The sequence below is a fragment of the Varanus komodoensis genome, unplaced genomic scaffold (assembly GCF_004798865.1).
Source record: "Varanus komodoensis strain SLA01 unplaced genomic scaffold, ASM479886v1 scaffold44_3, whole genome shotgun sequence".
Taxonomy (NCBI): Eukaryota; Metazoa; Chordata; class Lepidosauria; order Squamata; family Varanidae; genus Varanus; species Varanus komodoensis.
In genome coordinates, this window is record NW_025336010.1 from 1,143,166 (window position 1) to 1,158,810 (window position 15,645).

A 15,645-nucleotide genomic window follows, 5' to 3' on the forward strand; every position below is an offset into this window, starting at 1 on the left:
GTGTTTCAGGCACCCTTCCTTCAAAAACTGTAGTATGTACTGCACATTCTGAGTCATGTGCATTACACAAATTGCACATGGTCTGTTCAGTCTGAAAAAAATGTGGGTTTTCTTAAGTGAACTATTTGTGCTTGACCTGTCTTGGTGGCACCAGCATGTTGCTGAATGGGTTTCTGCAAAGGAGTTCTTGCGCAGGAGGGTTCCTTTACAGCCATCCAGCTTGTTCTGCAACCTAGCTTGATTTTTGCAATGCCTGCTGGGCTCTTTAGTGCCCATCTTTATTTTGCACCTAGCTCAGGTGCTACGGAGAAATGCCAAGAGAGAGAGAGAGCATGGGCAGAGGGTAGCTTGGGATCTCCTGATGGGTTTCTGGGCAATCTGCAGAAGATCAGCTAGGATTTCTGACTTCCAGTTCTTGAACAAGAGGAGATAACTCCTGTCCCCCTCCAAATACTTGATGGGAAGTAGAGTCTCATGTGGAAGGATTGTGCGCTGAGTCCATTTTTGGTTTCCAAAACAAAATCTGGAGTTCAGATTCTCCCATTCTAAGTGCATGTGGTTTGCACTTGTCTCTGGGTGGTGGATCTCCGGGGCTCTGGTAAGAAATAAAGTGGATTCCTCGATCTTGCCATCTACCAACCACTGAGACACAGAGCAGGCATGGTGGTACCTGTCCTCCCCCAGGAGATCTGGGGAATGTGGTGGTGCTTTGATTTCAGCTGCCCTGCAAGGCCATTGGGCAAACGGAGAGGCTTCTCCCTCACTGCACAGTTTTGATCTCCCGAAACTGAGTTTTGGGCCTTTCAACTTTCCTCATTGATACCAGTGTGGTTTTATAATCTTCCGTTGCACTCGGCTCCATTTTGGAAAAGGCCTTGGCTAGTGGGCAGTGCAGAAGTGAAATAAATTTCTGAGAAGGCCACTTCTGCGTGCTGGATTGTGTTGGAGGCATGAAGTTGTTAACGTTAATTTAGATGCCAAGAAGCACTTCCTGACGGTTAGGACCCCGAGGGTATGGAAAGGGCTTCTGTTGGAGATGGTTGAAGCCCCACTGGTGTAGGTGTTCAAGGATAGGCTGGACGTGCACATGGTGGGCATGTCGTGAGCAGAGCCGGCTGGTGCCAGAGGTCAGACTGGATGGCCCGGGAGGCCCCTTCTGACTCGCTCTGTTTCTATGCTTCTAACGCTAGTGTGACTTTAGGAGTGTCCATGATCCAGATTTGCCCAAGCCAGTTAAAAGAGGTCTGTAACAGAATCCGAATCAAAAGGCGGCGTGGATGCTCGAAAGGATGGGACCCAGTCGTGACGGGCAGTCTGTTGCCCTGAGGCAAGCCTTTGTGGGGGGCTGATTTTGTCAGGTGAAGAGTCGCTGCTCCTTGGTTGCGACTGGTAGTGCAGGAGCTTAGCTGGCAGAAGGGTGCTGTGCAGCAGCCTATCTTGGCAATGATCTGGGCTCATCCTGATCGCAATGCATCCTAAGAAATCAGGACATTTTGTAAAAACGGGTTTCTTCTTTGCCTTTATGGTATGCGCATCCCTGCATTCATTTTTTCTGAATTTTCTGATGAGTATCAGAGTCGATGTGCTGTTTTCCTTTTATGGACAGATAGGAGCATTTTCCTGTGTTTAGCAGAAGCGCTGGAAATTCCGCAGTCGTGATGCTCCCAGTGAAGGGTACGGGTTGACTGGCTGCATTGTACTCAGGACAGAAGTGGTGGCGGCGAGAGGCTGGCATTTCTGCGCCTGTCGACAGGGCAGTTCCAGGCGGCCCCTGCTGAGCCAACCAGGCACCGGTGCTTCCTCCCTCCTCCAGGAGCAGAGGCTGTGCTGCTGGACTGACACTGCTGCTCCAATAGCCAGATGCAGACAGATCAGCGGGAGGAGGCGTGCAGCTGTGCGGAGTCACTCCAGAGGGGCAGCTGTGTGAGCTGCTTACAGCAAAAGCCAGGGAAATGGACATGGATGCTTGCGCAGGATAAGTGCATTCAGCTTTCAGGTGCTACTAGGGAGCAGTCGCTACCCGGCTGGCGAATGGTAGCAGCTAATCAGACCAGCTGACGGAAGGACATTAAGCTTAACTAGTGAGGTGGTGATGCTTCCCGACAGACAGCTTCAAGGGCTACCAGTCAAAATCCATGGTGCATCTTTTCCTCCTTAACAGATCATCTGCAGAAAGGCATCAGATGAATGAAGCCATGGGCAAGCGTGCAACGGTTATAGAAGGAAGGTGTCACCCAGCTGAGTTCCCTGCACCATCCTGTGAATGAGGCAGAGGGTTGCGTAATAGGAGCCTTGACTGGCAGCGTCCCTCCCCATTGGAAGGGGAAGTGGGCATGCCTGCAGTTCCTGACACACACAGGCCCATTTCAGCTGCTAGGCTGGCCCACCCTCTCTTCCTCCTGCATTTGTGTGTATGGAATTGTTTCTGGGGATCTCTGGGCTATCCCACAAATGGGTTCTTTGTTGGCACAGAAATAAGGAGGTGGTACTTCCAGCCCTGCCCACATGAGGAGGTTGTTGGTTTGCGGTGTGCATGCATGGGCCTTGAGGGCTGGGCTGGGCTGAGTTGAGTGCCTTTCTGCTCAGTTCTCTTCTGTCCACCCCAATGGCAGCAGCTCCCTAGGGAATTTCCTCTTTGAGGATAACTTGGGCCACCTCTGCTTGTCCCCAGGTTTCTTCTGTTTCTTCTCTGCACAGACTAACAGACCTTAGATTGCCCAGTGACTTCCAGGACTTTCCCCTCAGTCTTCATCAGTCTCCATTCTCACCATCAGTCCTGCCTAGAAATGGGACCTTTAGAAGCAACTGTCATGTCTCAGTCTGTCAGCCACATATGAGCAGCAAAGAAAACCTCTGTTGCAGCCTCAGCTGCTCTGGGCTCTGTTCTGCAGCACTGGCTCTTCTGAACCACCTGAAGACAAGAGTCCAGGATCTAAACAGTCATCAGAGGGTCTTTGTAAGGAGTCTTTAAGAGTTGGGACAAGTTTATGTAGGGTCCATTGGCTCTTGCTAACTTCTGACTTCTCTGTCACTGAATAAAGATCTCTCTTTCTCTTGTTGAATGCATTAAAAGAGTGACCCAATATTTAGGACCTGACATATTGCAACCCATTCTGTAAGAATATGAACCAGTTTTTGGACTCAGAATCTGAGATCACTCAGCCCCTGTTACCAATCCTCATCAGGGTGGACAGGGAGCCACAGGCTCAACCATTGTCAATAAACCTCACTTTAGGAAGGACTGTTGTCAGTGTTGGAGGTACATGCCTTGTGTCATGAGCACATCTCTCCCACTTTCCAGCAAATCGAAATTGAAAGTTATTAAAGTGCAGTCCTTTATTTGAGCCAGACTGGTTTTTTGTGATAGAGAGTATGTCACAAGAATGTTGTTCTCAAGTAGCACCGATCAAAGTAAAGTTGCCTGCACTCTCTGGGTACAACTCTTGCTCATGCGAAGAGTTGATTCCAAACTGAAGAGTCCCTCCTCCCTTTCTTTCCCAAAAGGGTTGACTCCTCCCTCAGGGAGGTTTGCGCTGCATGTGGGCCAGACTGCAGTAATGCTGGGTATTACTTACTTGATCTGCTTGTTTAGCTTGAAGCTGGTTCTCTGGGTTTCATACCCCTTCTCCTCAGACCCACCCTGTTCAACAGTGTCTTTGCCTGAACTTGAGGTGGTTTGATTCTCAGCAGCTGCTTGAGAAATTGCACTCATTATCCTGGACATTTCTGTCCCATACTCCAACCCCTCTTCTCCTTTGTTTAGTTCACTTTCTAAGTATGAGCTTTCAAACTGGGAATGCTGCATTCTAAGAGAAATTCTCTACCCTCTGCCTGCAGAATCACCGAGGTTGGATTCCTGGCATCTTTGGGCAGTGCTGTAGAAACACTGGCCTGACACCTTTGCAAGCTCTTGCTAGCCAGCTCAACAGTGCTGGGCTTGGGTACCCCAGGCCTAGCTCACCTGATGCTGAGGTGTCATCATCTTGACCCAAAATGTCTTGGATGGGCCAGAACTGTTTAGTTCAACAATGGATGGTACCTTGGGGAAACTCAGAAAGTAAGTTGTGGCTTTGTCTCTAGGAAAGATGTTGCAACCAAATGGACCTTGGTGACTTTCTGCCTAGCAGCATTCTTCTTCAAGATTCCCAAGTGACACCAATTTCTAAAGAAGTCTTGTGCCTATTCTTGTCACTAGAGTTCTCACCTTTGAAGGCTAAGACCTCACTGAAGTTTCACCTGTATGTCCACAGGTACTAATGCTGTGAACTTGTGGAGCAAGCTTTTCAGTTGGCATGAAAAAGCATTGGAGTAGATGCATGGCCGGAACATTTCTATTGCTTTTGGTGTTGGTCATATATGACAGGGTGGGCTGCAGATCTCTAATGAACGTTGCGTGAGTGACAGTCTGTGCAGTCATAGTACCTGAGCTCCTTTCCCACGGTTGGTGCCCCTTGCTCTTTAAAGGTGATACCTTGTCATGGCAGTGCTGCACGAGCAAAAAAAGGAAGCTTTCCAGAGTGGTAGCTGCATTGGTCTTGTGCATCAAACACCCCAAGGAGCCTTAAAGCACCAAGAAACCTGCTTCAGCTTTCGAAGGACATGAACAATCTCTCATCCAATTTCACAGAGCTCCCTTGTTTGGCTTACCTGGAAGTGATCCTCCCCACATGTGGCTGGGTGACAGCTGCTTACAAATCTATTGAGCAAGATAGACCAGATTCTAATCCCCTCAGCTGTGTGCCCTTCTCAGATACTCATCCGTCTCCCAGATTAACTTGTTTGCTGTGGTTTCATCCTGCTTTCACACGGTTGACTTCCAGAGTCATCCACACCAATTTGAAAAAGGACAAGCCTACAAGCTGGAAAGACAGGATGCATGAAGGAAGGAGAGTGTGAGGAGCCCTGAGCAGGCCCTCCCTTTCCGTCAGGCCAAGCTGCTCCTTTGTTGCTGGTATTCGCGCTTGACAAGCAAATGGTTCTTGATTCCTCTGAATGATGTACAGGGCCGGCGTATCCTCTCTGCTTGCTCCTGCGCTCCCAGGGCATCTGTTAACTGGAACTGAATATTCTTTCTGGTAGGGAGGGGTGGGGTGAGCCTTCTGCAGCTTCATCTTCTCTGGCTATTGACCAGGACCAGGTGGGTCCTCCTGCTTGAAGGAAGGCAGGGTTCCAAATGTTGGGTGGGACTCACCTGGAAGGAGGCTTTCTTGAAATTCCCTGGATCCACCTGTTTAGTGCATTTAGCATTTTGGGGTTCTGCTTTATGTGATTTTTGTATGGATCTAATGGGCAAGATGCTTATCAAAGATGCCCAGAGACATTCCCTGCCTTTTTTCTTCCCTCTCCTCTTCATTTTTGCTTATAGCTTGATTATGCTTCTATCAGCCCTGCCATTCCTGTAACTTTCTCCAGAGAGTTCTTTCTTGCCTTCCAGGGGATTTAAAGGAACCAGCTGCAGCAATTTCATTAGGCATCAGGCTTTGAATTTCATAACAACAGATTATACCAACATTCTTTCTGTAACCGGTTTCCACCCAGTTCCCATCCTACTTCACATTTCATGTTTCTTCTTCTGCTGTCTAACCATGCAGGACACTGAACAACACTTCTATTTGTGGCAGCAGCTAATGCAAAATGGTCAGATCAGAAATATAACTGAAAAGCTGACCCTGCTTCATTAGCAGAGGATTACGGAACCAAACCCTGGACATTAATGCAAGGATAGGCTTTCTCTCGTTGCTCTGAGGGCATGTCTGGCCAGCCCCCGTAGAGCTGCTTGTGCTGCTGGCAAGGAGTTCTGTTGCAGTGAAAAGCCCCCCCCCCCCCCCACATTGAAGGGTTGCCTCAGTGGCTAAGCTCCAGCAGAGGGGGGCTGGGGCTCCTCTGGTGTGGCGCAGCGGGTGGATGGAGCTGCTCCGCGAGAGAGGGACCACGCTGCCGCTGGCGCATCTCCATTGCTTCCAGACACTGCGTTCACAGACTTTCACAGGAGTAGAGATGATCGTCTTCCCTTTGTCACTTCCCTCTGTTTTCCCACAATGTCTTCAGTCTTTTTTTAACTTTGGAAAGTCTGTTAAGGAGAAAAAGACAGTGGTTCTCCCTGCAAGACCTGTTCCTAAAACTGATGGACGTGTGCATCCTGCCACATCAGCAGGGTGCTGAGCCTATTGAGTGCGACTTGCTGGGCACCACTCTCCATTGCAGGGCTCTCCCTGCACACTGCAGAATAGTGCATTGGCAGAGACCTTCTTGCCCCAGTTGACCTTGGAGGGAGGCACTGGGCAGGTTGTCTGACAACCGCAAGCCCCCCGTGAGCGTGAGCGTGCGCAACGGATGATCAGGCCTGCTGTGAGTTGGTCCCTCCCTTCCTCGCTCCCTCTGGTCCTCCATTCACGCTGCTGAGCCTGCTTGGCGGAACTCTTTTTTCAGGTAGGGAAATAGCCATGGCATCTGTAATCTATTAAAAATGCCTAGTTTTTCTAGAAGGGTTTAAAGAGAAGAACTCTTTCTTTTGACAACTTTCAAAAGAAAACACTCTCAAAAAGAAGGTGGGATGTAGATCTCCCCTTTCTGGAGTACCAAAAGGCTTGCGTAGGTGGGAAAAGGTGGTGGGGACTGAGAACGGTCAGGCCATCACTAGCCGATCTAGCAGATCTGTGTTGGAGAAGAAAAAACCCTTTGCTACTTTGTTTTCCAATTTACACATCACCATTTGACAACTATCAAGTTCTTGAAACGCAAGCTCTGTGCAGCCTTGCTTGGACAATGTCTACAGGTATTGCCAACTAATTTTGAGAGCCGCCATTTACCAGGACATGGGCCAGGCCAGGGCCTGCACTTTGGCCCTTCACAGGTGTATACCTACAAAGTACTGATGAAAAATTGCTAAAACCGTGCACCTCTGTGCTCTTTTTATCCAAGGCACCACTTGGGCAGTGACCATTCCCGGTGGTGTCACTGGTAACATCACCAAGAGTGGGTTCTGCTGCTCCTGCCAGCCTGCTTGCTTGCCGTTTCCAACAACCTGCAATAGTCTCAGACAACGTGACAACCCATCATAGGTCTGGCAGCCTATCACTATCCTCTAACTTTCTGAAGACCTCCCAGTATTTTCTATTTCTTTTTCTTGCCAGCATACCCCCCCCTTTTTCTTGAGTGGTTCGTGGTCCTCACCCATTTCTTGCTGATGGGTCTTCTCTTGGGGTGGCTAAACTGTTTTCACAAATCACCCTGGTCGATCGTATCAGGAGGAACACTGAGTGGCCAGATGTGCTGATGAAACTAAATTATTTAGGGTGGTTAAAACCAAGAGATTGTGAAGAGGGCCAGAGGGAGAACCTTCCCAGCTGGGAGAAAGGACATTACCATGACAAATGCAAGGAAGTGGGCAGTGATGTGTATGGGTGCGGGAGGTCCCAACTTCATGCTGATGGGATTGGAATCCAAAAGCGACTTTGGGATTCTGGTGGCCAGTGGGATGCAGCTGTTGACGCATCATGCGGCCGATAGGAAACCGGGCAAATTCCATGTTGCACCAAATGAGAAAAGGAACTGAAAATAGCATTGCCAATATCATGTTACCCTTATACAAATCTACGATGCACCAAACTTTTAATACAGTATACAGCCCTGGTCACCTTACCTTTAAAGTAGTACTTCAGAAATTGAAACAGTGCAAAAAGACAACCAAACTGATCAGGGGACTGCAGCTGCTGCCCTGTATGGCCATTTAGACACATAGAAACTGAGCGAGTCAGAAGAGTCTCCCAGGCCATCTAGTCTGACCTCCGGCTCCACTCACGACACGCCCACCACGTGAATGTCCGTTTGAGCTTAGTAAAAAAGACAAAGGGAGACGTGGTACAGAATTCTGCGTGCCATGAAGAAAGCGAATAGGGTGATAGTCCTCCTCTCCGCAGTCCTAGAACCAGGCTGCTCCTGAGCTTTAATGGAGTTTCACAAGTGAAAAAAGTGCTTCTGTGCATGGCGCATAATCGAGCCATAGTTTGCTGCTGCACATTGTGACAGTGACCTGCTGGGTGGCTCTAGACAGAAGATCCACAGCCGCTGCATACCAGGTGCTGCCGTGGCATGTCATGCCTTCGGGTGCATGGAATGCTGGGATAGCCCGCTTCGTCCGACCCGGCGCAACCCTGGTCTTGAGCACGCAGCCAGCGGATGTTCCCGCCCAAGGCAGGGGCGGGGGCTGAGGAAAGCGCTCCCAGCATCGCCGGTCAAAACACTGTGCTGCTGTCTCTTTCTTCCTGAATGGAGTGTTGTGGAGGCAAACACAGAAGGAGCTGGGGGCAAAGGCAGGAGGGCTGCAGGTGGAGCGTCATGTTTGGACACGGTTCTGTGAGAGGAGTGGGGCCACTGCAAGCGGGAAACCTCACCTGGAAGCACCCAGAGCACGCCTTGCCCACACGCCCCAGAGGAAGCATTGCCCTGATCTGAACAAGCCAGCCGGGACCCCCTGGGGGACCATCCTTCAACTGGGCAGAGAAATAGATAAGGCACTGCTTATCTGTTGGCTGTTGCTTCCAACTGCTCTTTTTGTTTTTCAGTTTGTTTTCATACTGTGAGCAGAGAAATGAGTTTTGGGGTTTTACATCAAAATGGTGGAAATGTTGATCAAATGCTCTCACATTCATTTGCTTTTAAATGGCTTCTTTTTATAGCCTTTTTCCTACCTTTCTTTGGTGGGGGGCACTCTTGTTGCCTTCTCACATTTGATTGTTTGCATTTTAAGGATGTGGGCCAAGGATGAATTAGAAGGGGGTTATTTGATATCTGATGGACCACTAGACATTGCATTAGATGGAAGACTATTTGGGGCTCATTAGGAGTTACTTTTAAAACAGTCCTGATACTTCAGTTGGTATAGAATAGAGCAGCTAGACTGCTGTTTGGGACTGCTAGACAAGAGCGTATAATACTGGTCCTGTATGAACTCTGCTGGTTACCAGTTGAGATCCAGACCCAATATAAGGTGTTAACACTGAGGTTTAGGGCCTGGATATCTGAAGGAACCTCTCCTTCCATATTCATCTGCTCAGACCCTGATATCATCTGCAGGGGTCCTTCTCTGGGAGTCCTCTTTGAAAGAGGCTAGCAAGATTGCACCAGAAGGGCCTTCTCAGTGGTAGTGTCCTGACTGTGGAATCTGCTCCCCAGGGAGGTACTTTCAGTGCTGACTCTATTCATTTTGGCACCAGACTTAAAACCTTTTAATTTTTCCAGTATTTTAGCACTTGAATAGTTTTATTATATATTGTATAAATAGCACACTGCTTTTTATTGATGTGCAGTTTTGTTATCAGTATTGTCTTAATGTCTTCGTAAACTGTCATTGAAATATTGGCTGGCATATCGTTGCTTAAATACTGTCCCCGCTTTGCCCACCCTGGCCTTCCCTCTCCAGGTTTCCCTCTACAAATCGGTGCCAACACGACTGCTCTCCCGTGCCTGGGGACGCCTCAACAACGTCGAGCTGCCCACCTGGCTGCGGAAGCCGGTCCTCAGTCTGTACATCTGGACATTTGGGGTCAACATGAAGGAGGCAGCTGTGGAGGAGCTGCATCACTACAGGAACCTGAGTGAGTTCTTCCGGCGGAAGCTGAAGCCCCAGGCCCGTCCCGTCTGCGGCGTCCACAGTGTGGTAAGCGACAGGGACCTGGGAAGGGCGCGGTGCCTTTGGCAAGGTCTCGGGTCAGCGGGTGCTCGCGTGGCTCCGGGAGGGCAGGCGGAGCATCCCCTCTGCCCCAGGAGGAGCCAGGCCAGAGCAGGCCAACGCCCCTCCGGTCCAGCGTGTCTCCACGGAGTGGCCAGCCGGTTGTATCTGGGGAGCCCCCAAGCAGGACGGCTGCTACAGCACCCTCCCGCCCATGTTCCCCAGCGGCAGGTGTCCCTAGGCACACTGCTGCTGCTGTCACTGGGGGTGGCACGTGGCCACGAGGACCAGCAGTCCTGGCTAGCCTCCTCCTGCTCTCGTGTGTGGCCCTCCCTCAGGGCCATCCAGGTTTCACTTACCACTTTGAAACGGGTTTTGGGATTTGAAAAAACTCACTTTTGATGCATTAGTGCTACAGATTTAACCTGTTTTTTGCTCTTTTACTGCTGCTTGTTGTTTTAGTTTGACTTTTATTGCTCTATTTGTCCAGTAGTGGTATTTATAGAAAGCAGAATAAGATAAACTCAGTACTAGTAAAAGTTCATAGAATCATAGAATAGCAGAGTTGGAAGGCCCCATGAAGGCCACTGGGTCCAGCCCCCTGCTGTTGCAGGACACCAGTTTATACCATCCCACTCAGGTGGCTGTCCAGTTTCGCTTTGAATGTCTCTTGTGTGGGAGAGTCCCCCACCTCTCCAGGCAGCTGGTTCCACTGTCATTTCCCTCTCCTCTTTTCAATAGTAACAACATAAGAATTCTTTTTGTTTGCTTCCTCAAGATCAGCCCGTCGGATGGAAAGATCCTCAGCTTCGGACAGGTGAAGAACTGCGAAGTGGAGCAAGTAAAAGGCATCACATACTCTCTGGAGTCCTTCCTGGGTCCACCGGCCAACAAAGGACACCTGGAAAGCAAGCCCGGTCAGCCTCTTCCTGCTCCCCCACCAGCTTCCGGGTCCGGTGCCTCATCAGCAGGCTTGGTGCTTGCAGAGCAGGGTGGGGTCAGTGCCCTTAAGTCCGGCCCTTGTGTGTCAGGGCATGTCGGGTTTCCTCTTGGCTCCTCCTTCCACACGCTTCAGGTGCGCATGCATCCCCACGAGGGCGGCCAGTGGAGGGGCGGGCTGCACAGCACGGGGAGCGTGTGCCAGGCCCCACCTCCCTTCCGCCCTGCACGGTGGAGCACGTCCTCTCCTGGTCCCCCGAGTCAGCTCCTTACTGGCCTGAAGGTTTTGAACTGCGCATGCCTGCAGTGCTCCTGTTTCGCTCCGTATCTGAGAAAATGCTACCTCCCGTGGCGGTGATGCAGAGCACTGCTGCTGGCTGTGGGCTGACTGGAGGCTGCAGAGGGACAGGAGGCCCCGCACTAGTGGGAAAGGGGCGCCAGGGCAGGTGGCTCCGCCGCAGCCGTTGTTCTTTGAGCACCCACACGCGCCCGGGGGCTCTGGGCCTGTTGCAGGAAGGCTTCCAAGCCAGACTTGTTCTGGCAGGGCCCCCCTTCCCGCCCCTGGTCTGCCCCATTCCTCCGGTTCCATGCAGACTGACATTGTGGCCGCAGAACCAAGGGGAGGCCGGTGAATAGCCAACCCTGTGCTGAAAGGGCAACATAGAAACATAGAAAGAGAGCGAGTCAGAAGGGGTCTCCCGGGCCATCCAGTCTGACCTCCAGCACCAGCCGGCTCCGCTCATGGCACGGGAGCATGGGAGATGCTGGCCGACACTGATGTGGGGTTGTGGCTGCACGGACGGCCACCTGAAGGACGACGTGGCAGGCCAGCAACCCAGCTTCCCCTTCCTGCTCTCTGTGCATCACGCATGCAGGTTGGGAGGTGTCATCAGCAGAGGACTGCAGAGAGAGCTGTTCTGCAGAAGGACCACTCCGGCCAGGCACAGATGTTGAGGTGGACCATGCCGCTGCCTTGCATAGGTCCTGTGGGGCTGCCCGCATGCCGCACAGTAGAGGCCCCCATCGTCCTGGTCGAGTCTGGGCCGCTGCAGGAGTGGGAGCCCCTTCCCTGGTAGCCTGGCCTTCCTTCCATTTCCTTGCGTGCCCTTCTTTGGTTTTAGGTCACCTCCAGGCTTGCTGTGAAGCAACAACAGCTTGTTCTGTTGTCGTCGACCTTTGTCCCTGTCAGAACTGTGGGGTGTGCCTGCCAGTGAGCCCTGGCCTGCCTTGGCTGTGGGTGAGCAGCGTGGCAGGCTGTGTTGCTTGCGGTGGCAAAAGGGTCGGAAGACGATGCACCCTCGGTCTGGAATAGATCTATGAGCACTGTGCGGTTCGTCTCCCCTTGGGGGACCCCTTTGACCCGTCTGCTGAGAATCTGCCGTGAGCTTGGCTGCCCCAGCCAGGCGTGTGGCGATGAGGGTGATGCCTCTCAAGATGCGCTGGCCCCCGCTTTCCTCCCCTGCCATGCTTTGGAAGCAGTTGTGTTAGTGTGTCGCACGCCTTTAAAGCACATGCCTGCGGCCCTTCAGAGCCAAAAGCCGCCAAGCCAGCGGCTGGCTTCTTCCCTGGGCTCTCCCTGGCGGCGTGTGTGGGCTGCCCCTGAAGGCGGATCCTTCTCTCGGTGCCTTCCAGCCTCCCGCAGCGGCTCGTTCCAGAAGCAGCTGGTCACGAAGGACGGCAACGAGCTCTACCACTGCGTGATCTACCTGGCGCCTGGGGACTACCACTGCTTCCACTCGCCCACGGACTGGAAGGTGTCTCATCGGCGCCACTTCCCAGGTAGGCCTGATTTCCGGGGATGGGGGCAGCACAAGCAGGTGTGCGCTTCGGCCGCTCTGCGTTTTAATATTCGTCAGTATAGAATGTAGACTCTCCCCGGTGATTGGATGGTTGGTTTTCCAGACATTAATTCACAACGAACTACAGCCCCACACTGCTCAGAAAGAGTGTGCAGATGCAGCACCTGGGCAGAAATAGCACTGTGGGCCCACAGTGTTGAACCCGCACACACAGGCCCTCCAGGATCTGTTACCGTGGCAAAATGCAGAGTATTCATCAGGCTGCTCCACTTCTCTAATTGGTGTAGCTCTTTGTCCTTTGCATGATAAATTGCACCCTCTGGACAGCTGTTCAGGGGTGGGTTCTCCTGTAAACAAGACTCTTGCTTGTCTTGGACACTATGGTCCGTCCAGTTCTCTGCTCGCGGCCTGTTGCAAGCTCCTACGAGCAGGGGCTACTGTTTGCTTTGTAAACGAGGGCTGATGCAGGAAGGGGGCCAGCGGCAGAGCAGAGGCGAGGCCACAGGCAGAGCTTGTCCTGACGCTCGCAGAACTCAAAACAAGTGCTAGCTGGAGTCAGACATCTTGGAGGCCACGTCGTGTTGCCCTGCCGGGCCCATTTTCTTGCCGAGGGGATTCTGCAGGACTCGTATGCTCAGGAGTTCTGCTCCCATTTTGAAAAGTGTGTGTTGGGGGTGGGGGGAGCCAGCCATGAGCCAGGGGAAGATTCCAAATCAGAACTCCGGGCCTTGGTGGCACCTGACTCTGAGGATGAGCAAGGCCTTCCCACCTCAGCCTTTCCTGCCTGGCAGGGTGCGCTTGCAGAGACTCCTGCATTGAACAAGTTAGCTTTAAAAAACACCACCATCCCAGGGCTCTCAGATTCTTATCTCTGGAAGGTTCCAAAGGAGAAGTAGCAGTAATCACACTTAGAAAAAGCTGTTGTTTTCCTCTCACCCTGCCCTGCCCTTCATTAACTTACTATAAAATATTACATCCCTTTCAGTTTGAGGTTGCCATGGCGTGTCTCCACTTGTGCATTTTCACTCTCCAGTCCAAATGCTTCCATGTCTTAATGCAGCAAAGCTAAACTCCGTCGCAGCATCTCCCTTCAGCCTTGTCAGGGCCTGCAGCTGGCACATGGGCAGCCACAGACAAGAGCAGGGCCACGGAGACCGCCGCTCCTTGGGGGCAGGACTTCAGGAAAGGCGGAGGCCAAATGCTTGCTTTAACGGAGAGGCCCTGTTGTAGTCACGGTACGGGCTGAGGTCAGGAGCCAGAAGAATGCATGAGGGCAGAACAAGGACGGGGTCAGGAACAAGCCAGGATGACAGGGCAGGGGACACGGCATGGCAGGATATGCAAGGCAGAAGGGCCAGAGGCAGCAAAGGTCTGCAGGAGGCCCTGCCTTGCTGAGGCGATACGGTGAGGCAGGATCAGTGAGGTGGGTCAGGCAAGAGGCAGCCAACCGATGAACCTGTGCTGCTGAGGCGACATGGCAAGGCAGGAGACAGAGCAGGAACCAGGAGCAGAAGCGCGAGAGGGAGAGGTCGGGCAGGACGCAGGCGCAGCTGCAGCAAACCGGAGGACCTGTGCTGTGGAGGTCACATAGAAACTGAGCGAGTCAGATGGGGCCTGCCGGGCCATCCAGTCTGACCCCCACTCCAGCCGGCTCCAGTCACGATAGGCCTACCATGTGCATGTCCAGCCTATCTTTGAACGCCCTCACCAATGGGGCCTTAACCTCTCGTGGAAGCCCATCCCATTCCTCTGCAGGGGAGAACAGGTCTCTCCCCACCTCCTCTGACACCCCCTCACATGCCTGTATGTCGCCAACAGATCCCCTCGGAGTCTCCTCTTCTCCAGGCTGAAGAGATCCAGTTCCCTCAGTCTCGCCTCATACGGCATCCCCTGCAAACCGGCCACCAACCTTGTGGCCCTGCGCTGCACTGACTCCAACCTGGCTATATCCTTCTTGTAATGAGGGGCCCAGAACTGAGCACAGTACTCCAGTTGCGGGTGCACCAGAGTCGTGTAGAGTGGCAGTAATACCTCTCTCGATCTAGAAGCCACACTTCTGGCTATGCAACCAAGCCAGGGGCAGGGCAGCCAGGCAAGCTGCAGGCGCTGCAGCTGAAGGAGGCCAGTCCTTGAGGGGAGAGCTGGCTCTTGAATGGCTCTTCCCCCAGGGCTGCCAGCTGACGCTGCTCAGCAGACCGAGGGCTCCCGCAGGACCTGGGACCGATCTGGCAAGTGTGCTGGTGGCTGCTCTGGTTCTGGCCCCCAGAGCAGCCCAGGCCCTTCCCAGGAGAGGAACAAGGCTCTGCACGTTTCTGTTTGCTCCCCACAGGTTCACTGATGTCTGTCAACCCAGGAGTTGCTCGCTGGATCAAAGAACTGTTTTGCCATAATGAGCGTGTCGTCCTCACAGGCTGCTGGAAGCATGGGTTTTTTTCACTGACAGCAGTGGGGGCCCAAAATGTGGGGTCAATCCGCATCTATTTTGACCAGGTGAGTGGGCTCTTTTGAGTCCTGTTTTACAGGTGGGGAGTGGCACGATTCAGCGTGTGGGGTGAGCTTGGCATGCTGGGTTGGAAGTGAACGGATTTTTTAACCACAGAGCCAGCACGGGCAGCTGCTCTCCCGGGTCCTCAGGCCTGCAGTCTCTTAAGAGCCATCTGCCTGCTACCCAGGAAGAGGCCACGGTGCAGGGGGAGCACCTCTCCTGGCTGCCAGGTCCCAGCCCTGGCATCTCCAGTTGAGAACAGCTTTCGGGGAGCAGGTGAAGGCCTGGAGCCGGCCAGGGGGGCCACCAGTTTGGCCTGGGGTGGAGCAGCTCCATATTTTTAGGAAGGTGTTTGGGTGGTCATAGCAGTTCCTGGTCCGTAAGGCACAGGAAGAGGGCTGGAAACCCTGCTCCAGAGCGAGATCCTGGAAGCAAGGGTTTTCTGCACAGCTGGGTGGCGGCATCAGTCTCCTCCTCCCTGCTGCTGGCAGCCTGGGACCGGGGCAGGGAAGTCAGCCCAGCTGCCTGACACGAGGGGCTGGGTCTTGGCAACGGCTGTGATGCTGATCTGTTATGGCCAGGAGGCGCTTGAGGGAAGGGCCATGAAAGTGGGATGGACTGGGCACCCCCCCACTTAACCACAAATGGCTGCATGAGCTGAAGAGTGGCTGACCCAACATGGCCTCCTTGCAGGGCTGCCCCCAGTTCCAGCACGGAGGGATGCGCCCTTTGCCCGGAGCGCCCGAGTCACA

At 52.8% G+C, this 15,645-nt stretch overlaps 1 protein-coding gene across 3 annotated transcripts in view; it reads left to right on the forward strand.

Annotated features, from left to right (window-relative positions):
* Positions 1 to 15,645, forward strand: part of PISD (phosphatidylserine decarboxylase) — a 61,368-nt gene that overhangs the window by 43,340 nt on the left and 2,383 nt on the right. For all 3 annotated transcript variants that reach the window (XM_044444416.1, XM_044444415.1, XM_044444418.1), the window contains exons 4-7: positions 9,422 to 9,658; positions 10,449 to 10,587; positions 12,242 to 12,388; positions 14,738 to 14,898. In XM_044444416.1, the coding sequence (XP_044300351.1) occupies positions 9,422 to 9,658; positions 10,449 to 10,587; positions 12,242 to 12,388; positions 14,738 to 14,898 (684 nt within the window). The remainder of the gene's footprint in view (positions 1 to 9,421; positions 9,659 to 10,448; positions 10,588 to 12,241; positions 12,389 to 14,737; positions 14,899 to 15,645) is intronic.